At 52.2% G+C, this 18026-nt stretch overlaps 1 protein-coding gene across 13 annotated transcripts in view; it reads left to right on the top strand.

The window, feature by feature from the left end:
• EPS15L1 (epidermal growth factor receptor pathway substrate 15 like 1) overlaps positions 1–18026 on the top strand; it is an 88067-nt gene that overhangs the window by 54076 nt on the left and 15965 nt on the right. For 5 of the 13 annotated variants that reach the window (XM_030820527.1, XM_030820523.1, XM_030820525.1 and 2 more), the window contains 4 exons: positions 3758–3818; positions 4773–4855; positions 12582–12714; positions 15870–15917. In XM_030820527.1, the coding sequence (XP_030676387.1) occupies positions 3758–3818; positions 4773–4855; positions 12582–12714; positions 15870–15917 (325 nt within the window). The remainder of the gene's footprint in view (positions 1–3757; positions 3819–4772; positions 4856–12581; positions 12715–15869; positions 15918–18026) is intronic. The other 8 variants (XM_030820531.1, XM_030820524.1, XM_030820526.1 and 5 more) reach the window with 2 other exon arrangements.

The raw sequence follows: 18026 nt of genomic DNA on the forward strand, positions 1-18026 counted from the left end.
TTTAAGTCTACTATTTTATTATTTGCTTGCTTTTTGTCCCGTTTTGTTTCCTGCCTTCTTTTGGATTGTTTGAATGTTTTTTTGAATTGTGTCTATTGGCCTTTTATTATTTTAATCATACCTCTTTTAATGATTGTTTAGAGGTTGCTTTAGGAAATATCATGTACAGTTTGAACTTTTCATAGTTTACTTGAGGTTAGTATTGTATTATCTCATGTAAAATGTAGAAAACTTGCAACCATGTAGGTCCATTTGTCCACCCACCCTTGCAGCCAATATGTCTTATGTTATAGCTGTCATGTGAATATCATACATCTAAATACATTAGAAACTCCATAAGACTGTTACAATTTTTATATTAATCCATTGTGGGTATTTTAAAGAAAGAGGAAAAAAGTAGTCATTTAGTTTTACCCAAATATGTACCATTTCTGATACTCTTCATTTGTTTCTGAAGATTGGTTTTCCCTCCATTATCATTTTTCTTCAGCCTAAAGAACTTTCTTTAGCACTTCTTATAGCTCAGGTCAACTGTGTTGTCATTTTTTTATTTTTAGTTTTGAAACAGAGTCTCACTCTGTTGCCCAGGCTGAAGTGCGGTGGTGTGATCTTGGCTCACTGCAGCCTCAACCTCTTGGGCTCAAGCAATTCTCCCACCTCATCCTCCCAAGTTGCTGGGACCACAGGAGTGTACCTCCACACCCAGCTATTTTTTTTTTTATTTTTTATAGAGATGGGATCTCCATATGTTGGCCAGGCTGGTCTCAAACTCCTAGGCTCAAGCAATCCTCCTGCCTCAGCCCCTCCAAAGTGCTGGGATCACAGGCTTGAGTCACTTCACCCAGCTATTTTTTTTTTTTTTCCAACCTCCGCCTCCCAGGTTCAAGCGATTTCTGGCTAATTTTTGTATTTTTAATGGAGACAGAGTTTCACCATGTTGGCCAGGCTGGTCTCGACCTCCTGAACTCAAGTGATCTGCCCGCCTCGTCCTCCCAAAATGCTAGAATTATAGGCATGAGCCACTGTGCTAGGCCTGTTGTCATTCTTGAAGGACATTGTGTTTGATGTAGGTTGTTGGGGTTTTGTTTGTTTGTTTAGCACTTTTAGTGTGTTTTCCCACTGCCTTCCAGCCTCCATTGTCCTTAATGAGAAGAGTATTTTTTTTTTTTAAAACAGAGTCTTGCTCTGTTGCCCAGGCTGGAGTGCAGTGGCATGATCTTGGCTCACTGCAAGCTACCCCTCCCAGGTTCACGCCATTCTCCTGCCTCAGCCTCCCGAGTAGCTGGGACTACAGGCGCCTGCCACCATGCCCAGCTAATTTCTTGTATTTTTAGTAGAGATGGGGTTTCACCATGTTAGCCAGGATGGTCTGGATCTTCTGACCTTGTGATCTGCCCACCTCGGCCTCCCAAAGTGCTGGGATTACAGGCGTGAGCCACCACGCCCGGTGGAGAGGAGTATTCTTTCAGGTCATTGTTATCCTGTATGTAATAGATGGTTTTTCTCTGGCTACTTTCAAGATTCTCTCTTTATCTTTGGTTTTCAGTAGTTTTTGAAGTTTCTGGGTGTAGTTTTCTTGGTGTTTATGCTGTTTAGGCTTTACTCAGCTTCTTGAATCTGTAAATTATGCTTTTCAACAAATTTGGTAAGTTTTCATTGCCCGGTTCGGTGGCTCATTCCTGTAATCCCAGCACTTTGGGAGGCTGAGGCAGGCAGATCACTCGAGGTCAGGAGTTCGAGACCAGCCTGGCCAACGTGGTGAAACCCCATCTCTACAAAAAATACAAAAATTAGCCAGGTGTGGTGGTGCACACTTGTAATCCCAGCTACTTGGGAGGCTGAGGCAGTAGAATCGCTTGAACCCAGGAGGCAGAGATTGCAGTGAGCTGAGATTGCACCACTGCGCTCCAGCCTGGGTGACAGAGTGAGACTCCATCTCAAAACAACAAAACAAATTTGATAAGCTTTCAGCTGTCAGTTCTCCTAATTTGTTTTTTCTGCCCCATTTTCTCTCCCCTCTCTTTCTGGGATTCCAGTTACATGGATGTGAGACCCTTTGTTATTGTCCCACAGGTTCCTGAGGCTCTATTTATTTATTTTTTTCATTCTTTTTTCTCCTTTTTCTTCAGATTGAGTTATTTCTACTGCTCTGTTTTCAACTTCACTTACTCTTTCTTTTATTCTTGGTTATTTAGCTAACCTAATGAAGTGGGTTTTTTGTTTGAGACAGAGTCTCGCTCTTTCGCCCAGGCTGGAGTGCAGTGGCGTGATCTCAGCTCACTGCAACCTCCACCTCCTGGGTTCAAGCCATTCTCCTGCCTCAGCCTCCTGAGTAGCTGGGATTACAGGCATGCACCACCAAGCCTGGCTTACTTATTTATTTATTTTTGAGATGGACTTTCACTTTTGTTGCCCAGGCTGGAGTGCAATGGCCATATCTCGGCTCACTGCAACCTCCGCCTCCTGGGTTCAAGCGATTCTCCTGCCTCGGCCTCCCAAGTAGCTAGGATTACAGGCGTCCACCACCACGCCCGGCTAATTTTTTGTATTTTTAGTAGAAACGGGTTTTACCATATTGGCCAGGCTGGTCTCGAACTCCTGACCTCAGGTGATCCACTTGCCTCGGCCCCCAAAGTGCTGGGATTACAGGCGTGAACTACTGTGCCTCGCCCGCCTGGCTAATTTTTGTATTTTTAGTAGAGATGGGGTTTTGCCATGTTGTCCAGGCTGGTCTTGAACTCCTGACCTTGGATGATCCACTGACCCCGGTGATGAAGTTTTTATTGTAGATACACTTTTTCAGTTCCGGAACTTTCATTTGTTTCTTTTGTATACTTTCTATTTATCTTCTAAGGTCACCTGTGTTTTCACTCATTTTAAGTGTATTTTCCTTTTCCTCATTCAGCACAGTTATAATCACCGTTTTACATTGTCCCTGTCTCAGAGTTCCACCATCTGGGTTATTTTGAGATTGGCTACACTGATTGTCTTTTCTGGTCAGAGTTGGTCACATTTTTCCAGTTATTTGTATGTTTAGAAATGTATCTGATACATGGTGAGCGTTCTGTGTAGAGACTGTAGTCTGTTTTCTCCAAAGAGTAGGAACGGATTTGTTTCAGCAAGCAGTTAACTTGGTGCCACTCACACTGCAGACACTCACCAGCAGATGGCAGAAGCTCCAATCCCAGCTCAGTTCTTGTGGCCTCAGCTACAGGCTGCCTTGAGTCCCCCCAGGCTTGCGTGGGCAGGGGCCAGCCTGAGACTTGGGGGAGAGTGGATCATGAAGTTCAGGGTTTGCATCTCTGCCCCTCCATCCCAATTCCCCTCCCTTTCCCCTGGGAGTGGTTGTCTCTGGGCTCCAACCTCTGGTGTTCGGATTCTACCAGAATCTTAGGCACCTGCACTGTGCCCTCCTGCTGTAGCTGGCGGAATGGAAACTCAACCTCCTGCTGTGTTCTTCTGCCACATTCAAATTCTCCTCCAAAGTCTTCTCCCTGCCTTGTTCACTTCCCAGCCTTCAGGCCACTGCTTTTTGTATTTGTAATTTTGGGGGTATTCTGTCCAGGTTGATAGGTGCTATCTGCAGGAGGGTTGATCTTTTGGGATTTTAGTCTGCCTGGGTTGAGTTTTAATCATTCCACTTTCCCTCTGGCCCAGCACTGGATGTTGTACATCGACGTCAGGAAGGTCTGGTTGAATGAATGGGTGATGGAACAAACGAACTGCTTTTTACTCTTTCCTCTCTCCTTTCACTCAGCTCGACCCCTTTGAATCCAGTGATCCCTTTTCATCCTCCAGTGTCTCCTCAAAAGGATCAGGTGAGACCCATGGCTTATTTTTCTTCCTGACTATTCCTTGGGTAGTAGCAGAGCTCCCCTGCAGTTAACACTTTCACTCCCAAAGCCAGCGTGGCCTCTGTGTTTGTGTCATCTGTCAGTGGCACCCAGATCCTGGCCTGAGCCCATTAGGCCAAAACAAGCACCCCCTGCTGCTCCCCTTCCTGGGCACGGGCTGGCATCTTTCTGGAAAGGAATTTTGGCAGTAGGAATTCAGTAATAGCACCAGTGATATTAACTACTGTTTACTCACTCCTCCTTATAAATCTTTGGTTTGTATCTTTGGGCTTTCTCCCTAAAAGAAATCCAAAATTTGACCCCAGGTACTGGCCTTTGTTGTGGGTTCTGTGTTTGAAGGGACCTCATCTCACAGTGTAGAACTCGCAGATGCACACTTGAGCCTTTACGCAATGGGAGCATCTGTGGACACCCCCTTTCTTTTGGGAACAGACCCCGCTTGGTCCTGCAGCTTGCATGGGGCGGGTAGCAGGGTTTGGTATCATAGGCGAGTGTATCCAGTACTCTAGGCAAATCCTTTCCAGGTTAGAGGAGAAAACACAGCAAAAACGTCTGTCCAAAGACACCACCCTGCATAAATCGTGTGGGTGGCAGGTCGCCCTGGAGTTGCTCCTCCCCTCCTGACCCATTGAGACCCGGTGGGACCAGGGGCCATGCCCCTATGGCAACTTGTCACTCTTCTGATGACCGTGAATGATGCTGGCCCTCCCAGAGCGGTCGTCACAGTGAGAAACCGTCTCGCCACGCCAGAGTGGGCAGGGAGGCCTTGCTGAGGGACCTTCCTGCAGACGTGTCTAATGAATAAATGCAGCGTTCCTGAGTCTCCTGGTTCAGGCGCCATCTAGCATTTTCCCTCCACCCCAGAAGGCATGTTCTCTTAAAGACCTGTAACTCTGACTTTGTTGGTGCCGATTGCAGATCCCTTTGGAACCTTAGATCCCTTCGGAAGTGGGTCCTTCAATAGTGCTGAAGGCTTTGCCGACTTCAGCCAGATGTCCAAGGTAAAGCTCCTCCACGGAGCCCCCGCGCCTCTGCTAGTGTCTTTGTGCCTCTTGTCATGGTGTGGGCTGCCAGGCGTAATTGTTCATGTCACGTGTGTATCTCCCCGGCACCTTTCAAACACAAGGTCGGGTCTGGAAAGCATCCATGGCTGTGATCCGATGCACTTCAGTCCCTCGGGGTGAGCCCTGACCCCTCCCAGTGGCATAGGTGCCCTGGCTCCCCTGGCTCCCACTGGTGTCTGACGACCATCAGGTCTCAGACGGTGAAGTCATTGCCATGGCCGAATAGAAACTTGAGAAGACGTTGGGCACAGGCGTCTCGAGAGGGCCATGGGCAGCAGGCCTGCAGGTGCGAGGCATCCAGGCAAAGTGGGCCAGCGAGGTTCAGAGTCGCCAATGTGACAGAACTCTCAAGGGGTGTTGAAAAGTGAGGGCCAGGCTCTGTGAATAAATGCAGACAGATCCACAGGTGAGGAGTGAACTGTTGAAGGAGGACAGCAGCGAGGCTGGTTACCAGACTGGACCCGTCTGTGTCTGGCCCTCACCATACGGTGACCTGAATTCACTGTGGCTCTGGTCCTAGACGGCTGTAGGGCTTCTCCAGAGGCTGGCAGTGTGGTTGGAGCTCATCTTTAAGGTAGCGTAGAGAATTCAACAGGGAACATCCAGAATGGACAAGTCAAAAAATAACAATAGAAGCCCCTTATGACGCAGGTGCCTTCCGGAAGAAACTGCTGGAAAGTTGGAAATGGGGGCCGTGGTGAGTGGGAAGGATGCCAGGGCTGAGGCACCATTGTGCTTCCTTGTGAGTTGTACGTTTCCCTGTTTGAGCGAGGAGCGTTTTTATTTGGCAGGAATGAAGGAAAGCAGGTGAGGTGTGTCGCGTCCCTGACACGCGCATCCACTCTGTCCCTTCTCGGCAGCCCCCAGGCAGGGGCGGATGGGCATCATCCATGCTGCGGGAAGAGGCAGTGGCCACAAGCAGAACACAGCCCCACTCCTGGAGCCCATGGCCCAGGTGGTAAGGGGTGGTCGGTGGGGGGGTCCCCTGGAGCAGCTGGGCCCAGTCCCTGTGGGCGCTGCTATCAGCCTGAAGGTGGTGAGGGAAGGGAGTCCCGGGAGTACCTGGAAGACGCGTGCCCCAGACATGAGGCCCCCTTGGGCTCCCCACCCCGCTGGCCCCATGCCCAGGTGCCCCAGGTGCCAGTGTGACTGGGCAGCCTCCCTTGGCTGCCCCGTGTTCACTCAGCTGGTGGAGCAGATGAGTCTCTGAGCATCTTGTGGTTGGCAGCGGTCGCAACTTGTGATCACAGAACACAGATTCCGAGAAGCACTTGAGATTCTGTTCAGGTTTTCAAAGACGCGTGTGTGCGTGCCCTGGCGGCGCAGCAGATCCGACTTCTGACCGAGGCAGGGTGTGTGTTTACACAGATGAGCCTGGGCAGAGGGAGCCCAGAGGCCCTGGCGTGGCGCCCCCTCCTTCCAGCACACAGAGAAGGCCTCCATCCCTCATATGCCTTGCTGTGACACAGTTTGGGACTGGTGGAAGGAGATTTAGGGGCCAGTGCACGGGCTCTTGGGCAGGCGGGGAACCATCTCCCGAAAGCAGAAAACGTTGGCCACACGGTGGCAGCAGTCCCTAAGGCAGGGGTCCTGGTCGTTTCTGGTTGTCGCACGTGGACTCCTCTTCCTTTGGGAGGCTGGATCTGTCTTCCGCCTCTCACTGTGAGCAGAGGGAGGGAGAGCTAGCAGAGCGAGAGCTAGCAGAGCCTGAGCTAGAGCCCGGATCTAATGACCGCCCTCTGCCTGTCCTTGGGCCCTGAAACCAGGGGCTCTTCACACACATGCAGCTGTGATTTCAGAGCCGGTCTCACTTCCTATTGGTGGTGCCGGGCCAGGACAGAGTTGGACAGAGCTGTGGAAAATGGGTCTCCAATACTATCTTGTTTTGATTCCAGCGTTCCATCAGCTGCCTTCATGACACTTGTACAGCCGCATTCTGAGCTCAACCCTGACCTTGCAGCTCTGTTTTTCCTTTTTGGTTACCTATCTGTTTTTCAAGAACAACACTGTGGATATAAATAAAATGCTAAGGGAAATGAAAGTGACAAGAAGGTTTTTTTTTTGTTTTTTTTGTTTTTTTTTTTTTTCAAAAAAAAAACCATCATCAACTTTTCCCCATCCGAGCAGGGCGGGGAGGCCCTTTTGTTAAGTCCCTGAATTGAAGTACCTTACCTCTGCGTGGCTTTGCTGAGGAGAGTCACAGCCCACAGTCTGATTCTAGAAGTTTCCTTTGTGAGGCTCTTTAGGCCTGCACTCTTAGTTGAGGCCCCACCCTCACCTGAAGAGATTTTTCTAGACAGTATCAAGCCTACGTGACATCAGCTCACTTTAAAAACAGATTCCCCAGAGTATGTTTCCAGGGAGCATTTGAGAATAAAAATAAGAGTCCAACTTATTTCACCCTCTCCTGCCCTGAAAAAAAAAAAAAAAAAAAAGCCATCTGTGAAATACTGGGTTAGTCGTCAGCCCATTTTTAGCAACTTCTCAATTGTTTAAAGCTGTGCATTGATATTTAGGGCTGCTGTTTAAAAATTCAGTCTTCTGTTTTGAACCAGTTCTTCAACTGGTGAACTCAAACGTGTTTCTCTTAGAGCTGGTTTTCATAGTAGCTGTTTCTGTCTTCCTTTTATTTTAAGCACACTTTACTCTTGCCGAGCCCAGAGAGCCCCTGACAGCTTTGCTGAAACCTTTCTAAAAATAGAGACTTTCCTTGAAGCCGCTGCCCGAGTAGGAAAGAGTTGAGTCCCCAAGGAGGCTTCTTGGGAAATTTGAAGTCATGAAAATTGGGATTCGGAAATGACGCGGGCGTTCTGGCGCTAGGAGTGATCTGATTCACTGCGGAGGCAGTGCCAGGCGTTTATTGAAAGCCTGTCTCCTCGCGAGTTGCCGATTGGCCTCGTGGGTTTAAACACACATGGGAGGTGCCAAGCCGGCTTGGCTCAAGGTGTCCCGGGTCAGCCTGGAGGGTCAGCCGGCTCTGATTTGAGTGTGTCACCAGGTCTTACAACTTTGGACGTCCAGGCTGAGTGTGGTTTTATTGCCCGGGTCCTATTGCGCGACGCAGAGAGTAGAAAGGCTCACTGCACCGGAACCAAGGCCCCACTCCGAGTCTGGAGATGTGGCCCAGAAGCCAGCACACGCCCAGGGAGGACAAGGCCCGGCCGGTCACACCACTTCCCATCTAGACCTGCTTGGCTGCCCATCCCAGGCCGCGGGGGACTCGCACGGGCCCTAGGCCCAGGGACATATTCCATGACTGGCAGAAGCACCCACAGACAGGCCAGTGTTCTTTCCCCCATTCTTTCCCAAGCAGCCAACTGTAAACGGCTCATTTTAAAGCTAAGCTGCAGGCCAACGCTGCCCCTCATATCTCGGACAGGCCTGGGGACAACTGGGGCAGCAGATGGGGCACTCCCAGATTCCATTCGCAGCTTCGTACTTGGTGTGATCATTGTCGTGTGGTCCATGTGCCAACTTTAGTGCCAGTGAGTGGACGGATGCCTGTCACATGTCACCTCATTTCCTTCTTGCTGAAGCCCTCCGTGCTCTGTCACTCTTGCCATTTTACAGATGAAGAAACCGAGGCACAGGGTGTTGAATAGGTGGCAGGGTTGGGGTTCCAGCCTGGGCAGGACAGTCTGCCCAGGACGAGGCCCTGGACCCACCACTGGGGTGGCCCTCGGCAGCTGAGGGCAGCATCTGGAGGCCCTAGCCTGGGAGGCAGACGATGTGGCAGCCCTGGATCCGCCGCGGACCTGCTGTGTGATTTGGGCAGGCTGCGCCTCCTTTGTTTGCCTCAGTTTCCTTGTGTGTAAGGCAGAGGTTCTGACAGTGGGACCCCCTGCCAGGTCACTGGGCCTATTATTAGGTGAGAAGATCAGCACAGAGCAAGTGTCTCCTGCCTGGGCAGCTTCAGAGGGTGGCGTGAAGCCCAGGGAAGGGATCTGGTGGGGTCATCTGTGCAGGAGCCTTTGGGGCCCCTTCCCCTCCCTGGGGGCACCTGCCACTGCCCTCATCAGGGGGACCTGGAATGGGTAGGCTGCCTCTTAGAGGGGCCACCTCCCTGTTCTGTCTCTGATGTGGCTCTGACTGGGCCGAGCAGCCTCAACTGTAGGACTACACAAGGTCCAAGGCAGCCGTGTCTCTGTGACAGGACGCAAGCAGCCCAGATCGATGCATCTCTGTAACTAGATGCTAGAGGCCTAGATGACTGCATCTCTATAACTAGCTGCCAGAGACACAGGTGGCCACATCTCTGACTAGACTCCAGAGGCCTAAACGGCCATGTCTGTGCAACTAAATTCTAGAGACCTAGAGAGTCACATCTGTGTGACTAGATGCCGGAGCCTCAGACGACTGCATCGGTGTGACTGGAAGCTAGAACCTCAAATAGCTGTGTCACTGTGACTGGATGCTAGAGCCTTAGATGGCTGTGTCTGTGTGACTAGACCCTGGAGCCTTAGATGGCCATGTCAGTGTGACTGGATGCTAGAACCTTAGATGGCTGCGTCTGTGTGAGTAGACCCTGGAACCTTAGAGGGCCATGTCTGTGTGACTAGACACTAGAGCCTTAGATGGCTGCATCTGTGTGAGTAGACCCTGGAGCCTTAGATGGCCATGTCGGTGTGACTGGACGCTAGAGCCTTGGACAGCTGCATTGGTATGAGTAGACGCTGGAAGCCCAGATGGCTGCATCTGCGTGACTAGACACTAAAGTCTTAGACGGCTGTGTTTGTGTGACTAGATGCTAGAGCCTTAAATGAGCACGTCTGTGTGATTAGACGCCAGAGCCTTAGGTGGCCATGTCTGTGTGGCTAGATGCTGGAGCCTTAGATGGCCACGTCTGTGTGACTAGATGCTGGAGCCTTACGTGGCCACGTCTGTGTGACTAGATGCTGGAGCCTTAGATGGCTGCGTCTTTGTGACTAGATGCTGGAGCTTTAGATGGCTGCATTGGTGTGAGTAGATGCTGGAGCCTTAGATATGGCTGCATTGGTGTGACTAGATGCTGGAGCCTTAGACGGCTGCATTGGTGTGACTAGATGCTGGAGCCTTAGATATGGCTGCATTGGTGTGACTAGATACTGGAGCCTTAGACGGCTGCATTGGTGTGACTAGATGCTGGAGCCTTAGACGGCTGCATTGGTGTGACTAGATGCTGGAGCCTTAGACGGTTGCATTGGTGTGACTAGACGCTGGAGCCTTAGACGGCTGCATTGGTGTGACTAAACGCTGGAGCCTTAGATGGCCGTGTCTTTGTGACTAGACGCTGAAGGCCTAGATGGCTGTGTCAGTGTGACTAGACACTGGAGGCTTAGTCAGCTGCGTCAGTGTGACTAGATACTGGAGGCAGAGGCAGCCATACCTCTAGGACTGTCTGCTGGAGGTGGTGGTAGACCTTTTCCCCCACATCTGCAATCTGTTGCGTCCAGATTCTTGAGGGAAACCCTGGGAGTGTACCTTTGTGCTCTTGACCTGTTCTCTGTCTCTAGGCCTGCCCTGCTGGGGAGAAAGTTAAAGACCCCTGGCCCCTCCCTCCACCTCTGCCCCACTCTGATCTTTCTCTTCTGTGTTCTTGTAGGAACACATGATCCTTTTTTTTTTTTTTTTTTTTTTTTTTTTGAGATGGAGTTTCGCTCTGTTGCCCAGGAGTGCTGCTGTGGCGGGATCTCGGCTCACTGCAAGCTCCGCCTCCCAGGCTCACGCCATTCTCCTGCCTCAGCCTCCCGAGTAGCTGGGACTACAGGCGCCCACCATTACGACCGGCTAATTTTTTGTATTTTTAGTAGAGATGGGGTTTTTCACTGTGTTAGCTAGGCTGGTCTCGATCTCCTGACCTCGTGATCCACCTGCCTCAGCCTCCCAAAGTGCTGGGATTACAGGCGTGAGCCGCTGCGCCTGGCCAGGAACATATGATCATTTTACCCCTATTTCTGCCCATTCCTTTTGTTTCCTGTTGCAATGTTATCTCTTTGTCCTATAATTTCCTAGTTATTTTGCATTTTTGTAACAATGTTTCCTCTGTTAGTAAAAATGTAGTTATTTTCTATTTTATTACAGACTTAATTATTTTCTGTTTTAGTAAAAGTGGTTACTCATCCTTCTTCTGCCCATAGAAAGTGATTTTCTCCCTCCTGGGACACCCCAGCCCCTTTCCTCAGACGCCTGAGATGCGCCGGCCCTTCTGTGGCTGATGGAGACCCTGGCTCCCCTGTGCCTCACTGGTGCTCCAAGTGAGGGACAAGCATCCCCCCGGGTGGCGGCGCTTAGTATCTACTCATCAGAGGCCTGGAGGCAGCAGGTGCCGGGGAGAGGACCGTGCTTGCCCTCCAGGTGGGAGAGGTCTGGAAGTGCGTCTCTGCGGCTCAGTGAGCAGTGCAGGCGTGGGTGGCAGGAAGCGGCCCCAGGGAGAGCCCTGGGAGAGCTCTGGGGGACGGCAGTGAGGTCCAGCCAGGCTCTGAGCAAGAAGAGAGGTTCCCGGTGGACGAGGTGGGCCGAGTCCCCCAGCAGGAGACCTGAGTGTGCAGGACTTGGAAACAGGAGGCTGAGTCAGCGGCTGGGGGGTCAGTGGGTTCTGGGGACTAAGGAGGCATCGTGAGGGTAGGGGTGACTTCAGAGGTGAGCCTGAAAAATCGGGCAGCCGGGGCAGCGATGAAGTCCCTGCATGCCTTAATGAGAGCTTGGAGCTTCCCTATAGGAAGTGCCTACCTGCCTACCTACTTGCGAGACGTCGCCACATATCTCCCTCACTGTCTACCACCCACCTGCCTCCCTGTCTCTACCTGCCCATCCATCCATCCACCCACTCGCCATTCATTCGTCCATTAATCCACATATATGTCTATCCATTCATCCAACTACCATTCCATCCATCTACCCACCCACCATCCATTCATCTATCCAATTGTTATAACTATTTCTGACTGTCTCACTCTTTAAGCTGGAGGATGTGGTCCCGTTTGAGTTTGAGACAGCAGGTGTGGGGTGGAGGATGTGGATGGGTGTGATGGAGGCTGGCCGAGGGTCCGGGCCAGAGGTGGTCAGAGCCCAATGGAGGTGGCATGGGCATGCTGACCAGTGGGGGTGGGCTGGGCACGTGAGGGTGCGCTCCCACCTGAGGTGCTGCATGTGCAGCCCAGAGGCATGGAGGAGGAAAGTCTGGTGCCAGCTGGCCCAGCACCTGGAGCTGCCCATCACTAACTGAAGGCAGTGACCACCCCAGCCAGCTCAGTGAGGAGGCGGCACACCAGGGCATGCGCCAAGCACCACAGCCAGCATAGGGGTGAGGGTGGGGCATGTCTCTGAAGTGTAAGCAGGAGGCCCAAGGGACCCTGTGTGCCGAGTCCTGGAGTCAGGAAAGACCCAGTGTGCCTCGTGTGGCTGGAGATACCCTTGGTGCTGGAAGCCCGTGGAGGTATGGGACTGCTTTCTGCCACCCTATGTTGGGCAGCTCATCACCCACAGGCCAGAGGGCCCCTGCTGTTGAGGGTGGAGGAAAGCATGGGGCTTGAAAGAGACCCCATGTCCAAGCTGGGCCATGTTGTGCAGTCTAGAGAGTAGGAGGCCTTGCCAGGGCCCTTGGAGCATGAGCGTCTGTTCAGTGGACATCGTCACCTTTGTTTTAACAACTATTTTTGCCTCTCTTTCGTGTCCTCTCTTACAGCCCCCACCTTCTGGCCCTTTCACCTCCTCCTTGGGAGGGGCAGGATTCTCAGATGACCCCTTTAAAAGTAAACAGGACACTCCTGCTCTGCCTCCGAAGAAACCTGCTCCTCCACGGCCTAAACCGCCCAGCGGTCAGTAAGCTTTCTTCTCTCGCAGCCGCCGGCTGCCGGTGCAGGATGGTGGGGGACCAGGGCCTCCCTGCTCACCAGCCCAGAGTAGCAGCAGATGCTGTGGGACCCTGTGTGGGGAGCAAGAGGGTCCCCCCGGCCCAGCCGCCCAGGTCCATGCAAGTGCCGTGTGTGCGTGGTGTGTGCCTCCTGCCTGCCCGCCCTCGCCCCGTCCTGTGGGCCCCTGGGCTTCTGGCTCTGTATTGGAGTGCACAAAGCCTTGGCCGTAGAGCTTGCCTTGTGGCTGGGGGCGCTTCATGCGGCCTCTGCCTGAACATGTCAGTGCCACCCCGACACCCTGGCTACACTTCAGGAGCCACTCATGGCCGGCAGCCCTGTGGCCATTCTGGCCTCTTCTCTTCCATCCTTCTCCCCGTCCGTGCTCAGGGAGGGCCTGTTGGGAGTGAGGGCAGCAGGAGTCACTGCTTGGTCCAGTCCCTCCCCAGCTGCTTCAGGACTGAGTGGAGGGAGCGGGAGATTGTCCTTGGTGGCACCTGATGTGAGGAGGCAGGATGGCTCGGGGCTCCCCTCCGCCCCAGCTCGCCCAGGCATCTCAACGCACGGCTCTGAGGAGGGGGCTTCCTACAGGCCCTACCTCTCTTCCCTATGGCAGGTGCTGCCAGTGTCTCCTAGCCTTGGCCCTCAAGGGTCCCCTGAGGATTCTGAAGCCCTTTAACTCACATGTGGGATTTCTCTCGTGTGACAGAGTTAGGCCAGCGGCCAGTTAGCCAGACTCTCAAACAGAAAGCTGTTGCTTCAAGTGGCAGAAGGAGTCACTTCAGCTCCCTGATCCACTTATCTATCCGGTCATTGCCTGTTCCATCCGTGCCCCGGTCTGGGATGCCTCCTATTCTCTAACCTCCAGGCAGACTGTTCCCCACGCTGTCCCTGAATCGTGGGCAGCCACAGGAGACCCACATACTCCCAGGATCATGCCTTCTGTTACCTGCCTTCCTTAGACAGGGCGTGCCCCCGAGCCCTTTCCATCAGCTCCAGTGAGGGAGGCGGTGCTCACCCTCCTGCCTGCACTTGCCCCTCCCCTGGAATCTGCCACTGGCCTCACTTTGCAGCCCGTGTGTCATCGCAGGTCCTGGAATGGAACTAGCAGGCTCCACATGCCCCCAGCTCACTAGTTACGAGTGACCCTCGGTCCTGCACCTGGGCCACTTGTCAGTAGAGGTGAACATAGGGGAAGTTATTTTTAGAACACCGCCTCTCTCCTCCTGTCCCCTGGGCTGGCCATGGCCTTCTCTCAGGAGGATGGGGACCCAGCCCGCAGTACCCAGGTTGGCTTTCTTGTGGATGAGTCAGGAGAAAAAGTATGACCAAGTATGGGCTGTGTGGATTTAGAGCAGATTTTCTGTGAACTGTTGAGCCGATACAGATGGGTAAAGAGATCATTTCTGTAAGCCACACATCAAAGACATTTACCATCAAGAGGAGGAAAAACAAAACAACAAAGGGACTCCCTTCCATCTGCAAGAGGCCGCTTGTGCCTTACACAGAGGCAGTGGCTCTTCGGGGATCCTTGTTGGCTTCCTAATGGAACGGCAGTGGGCCTCTTCACTCTGCCTAAAAGATGGGAGCAGAAGCACACACACACACACACACACACACACACATGCATAATCACAATGCATGCACACAGCTGGCATACACGAGTGTGCACATTCCCACGTGTGGCCATGTGTTTTTATGCATATATGTGCATGTACACATGTATGCTCTTGCATGCACATGTGTACCCTGTGTACATACACATCCTCCACGCCTGCAGACACATGCATGCATGCACCTGTTTGCACGTGAACACACATGCATACAGGTGAGCACGCACTCACATACATACTGCATCACATGAGTATTCTCACATGTGCCTGCATGTACGCATATGCATGCATGCATGCACTCTCCCATGCACCCCACCGTGCATACTCTCCATGCTTATATGCATCTGTGGACATCTGTGCATATTCTCTTGTCAGCACACACATGCATGCATAGAGATGAGCAGCATGCACTCACATACTGCATTGTGCATGCCTGCACACACAAGCTCTCATAGATAACAGCTAGGCATGCACACCCTCCATGCTTATATATGTGCATGCATTCATTGGGACATGCACATATTCACATGTGAACATATACATGCATACAGGTGAGCAGTATACAGATATTGCATCATGCATGCATGCAAACGTTCACACACATATGCGTGCATGTGTGCTCATACACACCCAGGCATGCACACTCTGTGCTTACACACGTGTACATACATTTACACACATGTGCATGTATTCTCATATGGGTGCACACACTTGCCGAGCAGTGCCGTATTTGCTGGGCCCTGAGGAGGAGCCATCCCACTCAACAGCTCATAGGTGCAAAGCTTCATTTTCAGTGTTTCATGGAAACTGCCACCCCCGCCTCCCCACGTACCTAAACCTGGCGCTGGATCTGCTTTTGAACTTTGCCTCAGTTATCACCTCCCATCGTGTCTCCCTCTGCAAGCCTTCCCACCCCACCTTGGCTTCTGCTCTTAGTGTACTGTGGGCTTCGAAAGCAGAAAAGAATGCTTGTTAAAAGTAGAACGTTTGATAACAGGAGTTTGGGTGACTTCCTTGGGCCTGGCTTCAGGGTTGAGGCTTTTTAGGGAGCTGTTGCACAATTTGAGACCCAGGGGGTCCTGGGCTCCTTTACTCGTGGCACAGGGCACTGCATCTTTGTTCTGCTGTGGTTGATGGTTGCTGTGCCCGTCGGTGCTCTGCAGAAATACATTAACATTGATGGGTCCTTAGGAAGCGCTTGAACAGTTCTTATCTCACTAGGTCCCAGCAAGACCCGTGAGAGAGACAGGCCAGGCCATGCCCATTTCCTGGAAGAGGAAAGGGGGGGGAGGTCATGGGGGCTCCCCAAGGTCACACAGCGAGGTGGCAGCAGAGCCAGGTCTACACCCAGTGACCTGCCTCCTGCCCCAAGACAGGAGTAACGAGAACCAAGCCATGAGCTTCAGAACATTCTCTAAAACAGCCAATGCATGCGCAGCATTTTCAGTCCAGAGCAACTGCAGATCTGTGTGGAGGGCTAAATATTTCTCATTTGATTCTTTTACCCAGAAGCAATGGCTGAACAGGAAAATTCTGCATTGTACACGCTGCTGGGTGGTAGGTACAGACCGTGTGGTGGTTGCCGTTTGAGCTTGCAGCATTATTTGTGCTGTGATTCCGTACTAACTTCTAACAATCCAAACACTGCAGTTGACCCAGTGGTTGACCTTTTGATGAGTCACATGTTGGGGAGAAGTGTTTGGCTCTTTGGGGGATTGCAAAGGAAGATGCTCGCCCTACCCTGGCTCTCTGGTCAAGGGAATCAGAGCCTGGCTCTGTACAATTCCCTTCCCGGTTCCACACGGCACAGACCCACGTGCAGCCCAGGAGGCCTCTGGTTATGGGCAAGAGCGGTCAGCTGTGTGTGGTCTGTAGCCCCCCACCCATCCCCACCCTGCGGCACAGGGACCGGGACGCAGGCTTCTGCCATATGGGCACCTTTTCCAGGAAAGACAGGCTGGGCAGCTGAGGTGGCTGCACACATTCTGGGAGTCATTAATTGGGCCCCTTTCTCCCTGTGAGGTCACAGTTTAGTGGAAATCTTTTCCGTTAAAAAAAGTCAGCGTGCAGGGAGTTGAACTTCAAAGAGGGCTCCAGCGTCCTCTGTGGGTCATCGCTCATACAGAACCAAATGTGAGTTTGGGTCTGAGTCATGTGTGGCTTTGGTGCCGTCTCTTGTGTTCTAGAGGCTGCAGTTTTCAAATTCCATGGGAGCTGCTTGTTTTATTTTGTTTAAAGCTCAATTGAGGTGAAATTGACATTTGGTGTGGCCGGCATGCAGTGTGGGTGCACGGGCAGACAGGTGTTGACCCGGACAGTCACAGGTGGACTCCTCCACCTGGGAACCTGCAGCGGTTCCTCGAGGGAGAGTTCCGGTCACAGCGTACACCTGAGTAGCCCACAGTTGGCCATCTGCCCTCAAGGCCACATGCTCAGTTCTGTCTCGATCTAAGCCAGAAAGTGCACTCTGGGGGACCACCAAGGGCCATCCCCTGGGGCATGCATGGAGCTTTGGTGTGGGCACTAAGTTCTTCTTGCCTGGAGGTCTTTTCTAGAAAGGTGTATCAAGGTATTAAATAACCAGCAGGTGTCTGTTTTGGGCAGAAGAAACTGGTTTCTTTCAGGCAGATGCAGCACAGACCTGGCAGGCCGCCGAAACCTGTCAGTTAGAGTTAGGTTAAAGTTAGCCGTGGCACACACCTCCCCCAGGTAAACAATGGTATATTTTCTGCAACGGACCGGAGATCAAGATCAGTCAGAGCTCACCGCTGAAGAGTTTCTAGGTAAAAGTTGTTGATTTGCAAAGAGAGAAACAGATTTTTTTTTTTAAGTGCAGGAAACGGCTGTGTGGGTGTCAGTGATTGGGCCTCAGCCCCGCTGCGATAGTGGGATCCTGCGACCGGCCCCACCCTTGCCACTTCCTGCCAGCGCGGCCCTGCGTTGCGGTTTCTGCCTGCAGCGCCTGGTGACACCAGCCAGCGCACTTCCACCGCTAACCAGCCAGTCACCTTTAACCTCTCCCCAATTTAATGATTATTTCATTACTGCTAATGACCTTTTCACCTCCTGAACAAAGCTGCATAGGTGATGGTGATGAGCATGTCTTTTCGCCCCCTCCCCACAGTTGCACTAACGAACAGCTTTTACCTAAGTGACATGAGATCCAGTTTAACCAGCAGCTGTCCTGTTTGATTCGAGCAGCTCTCTCACCAAAAGAAGACAAAAGTCATTCTTCCCCCTGCAAACAAGCCCCTCCCGTACCTGTGGGTGGCATCCACCCAGGGTGGCCGTGGGTTCTTGACCTCCCTGCTGGGGGTGCCACACAGGATGCAGCCACCGAGGAAGCCCTGAGGTCCTAAGTGCCGCCAGTTCTGCCGCTTCTCTGAAATGCCAGGCCAACATCAAAACCAGGGCTCAGTGACCTCTCCCCGTCATGTGCCCATGTGGGTTCCAAAACCTTTTGTTGATTGCACAAGATCCACTTTAAAAATGGCATCTCCATTTGAACCCTGCGGTTAGCACCTCAGCCTTGAACTTAACTACTTTAATTCCGTTCCCACGATGATCTCAGAGAGATAATCCGGTGGGTACATGTGAAATTCTACAATGGGACAAGTGGTTCCACCATCTTGAGGGGCCTGGAAAATTCTGGCACTTGCCTGCCAG

This window comes from Nomascus leucogenys, chromosome 10 (genome assembly GCF_006542625.1).
Source record: "Nomascus leucogenys isolate Asia chromosome 10, Asia_NLE_v1, whole genome shotgun sequence".
In the NCBI taxonomy this organism is placed as follows: Eukaryota; Metazoa; Chordata; class Mammalia; order Primates; family Hylobatidae; genus Nomascus; species Nomascus leucogenys.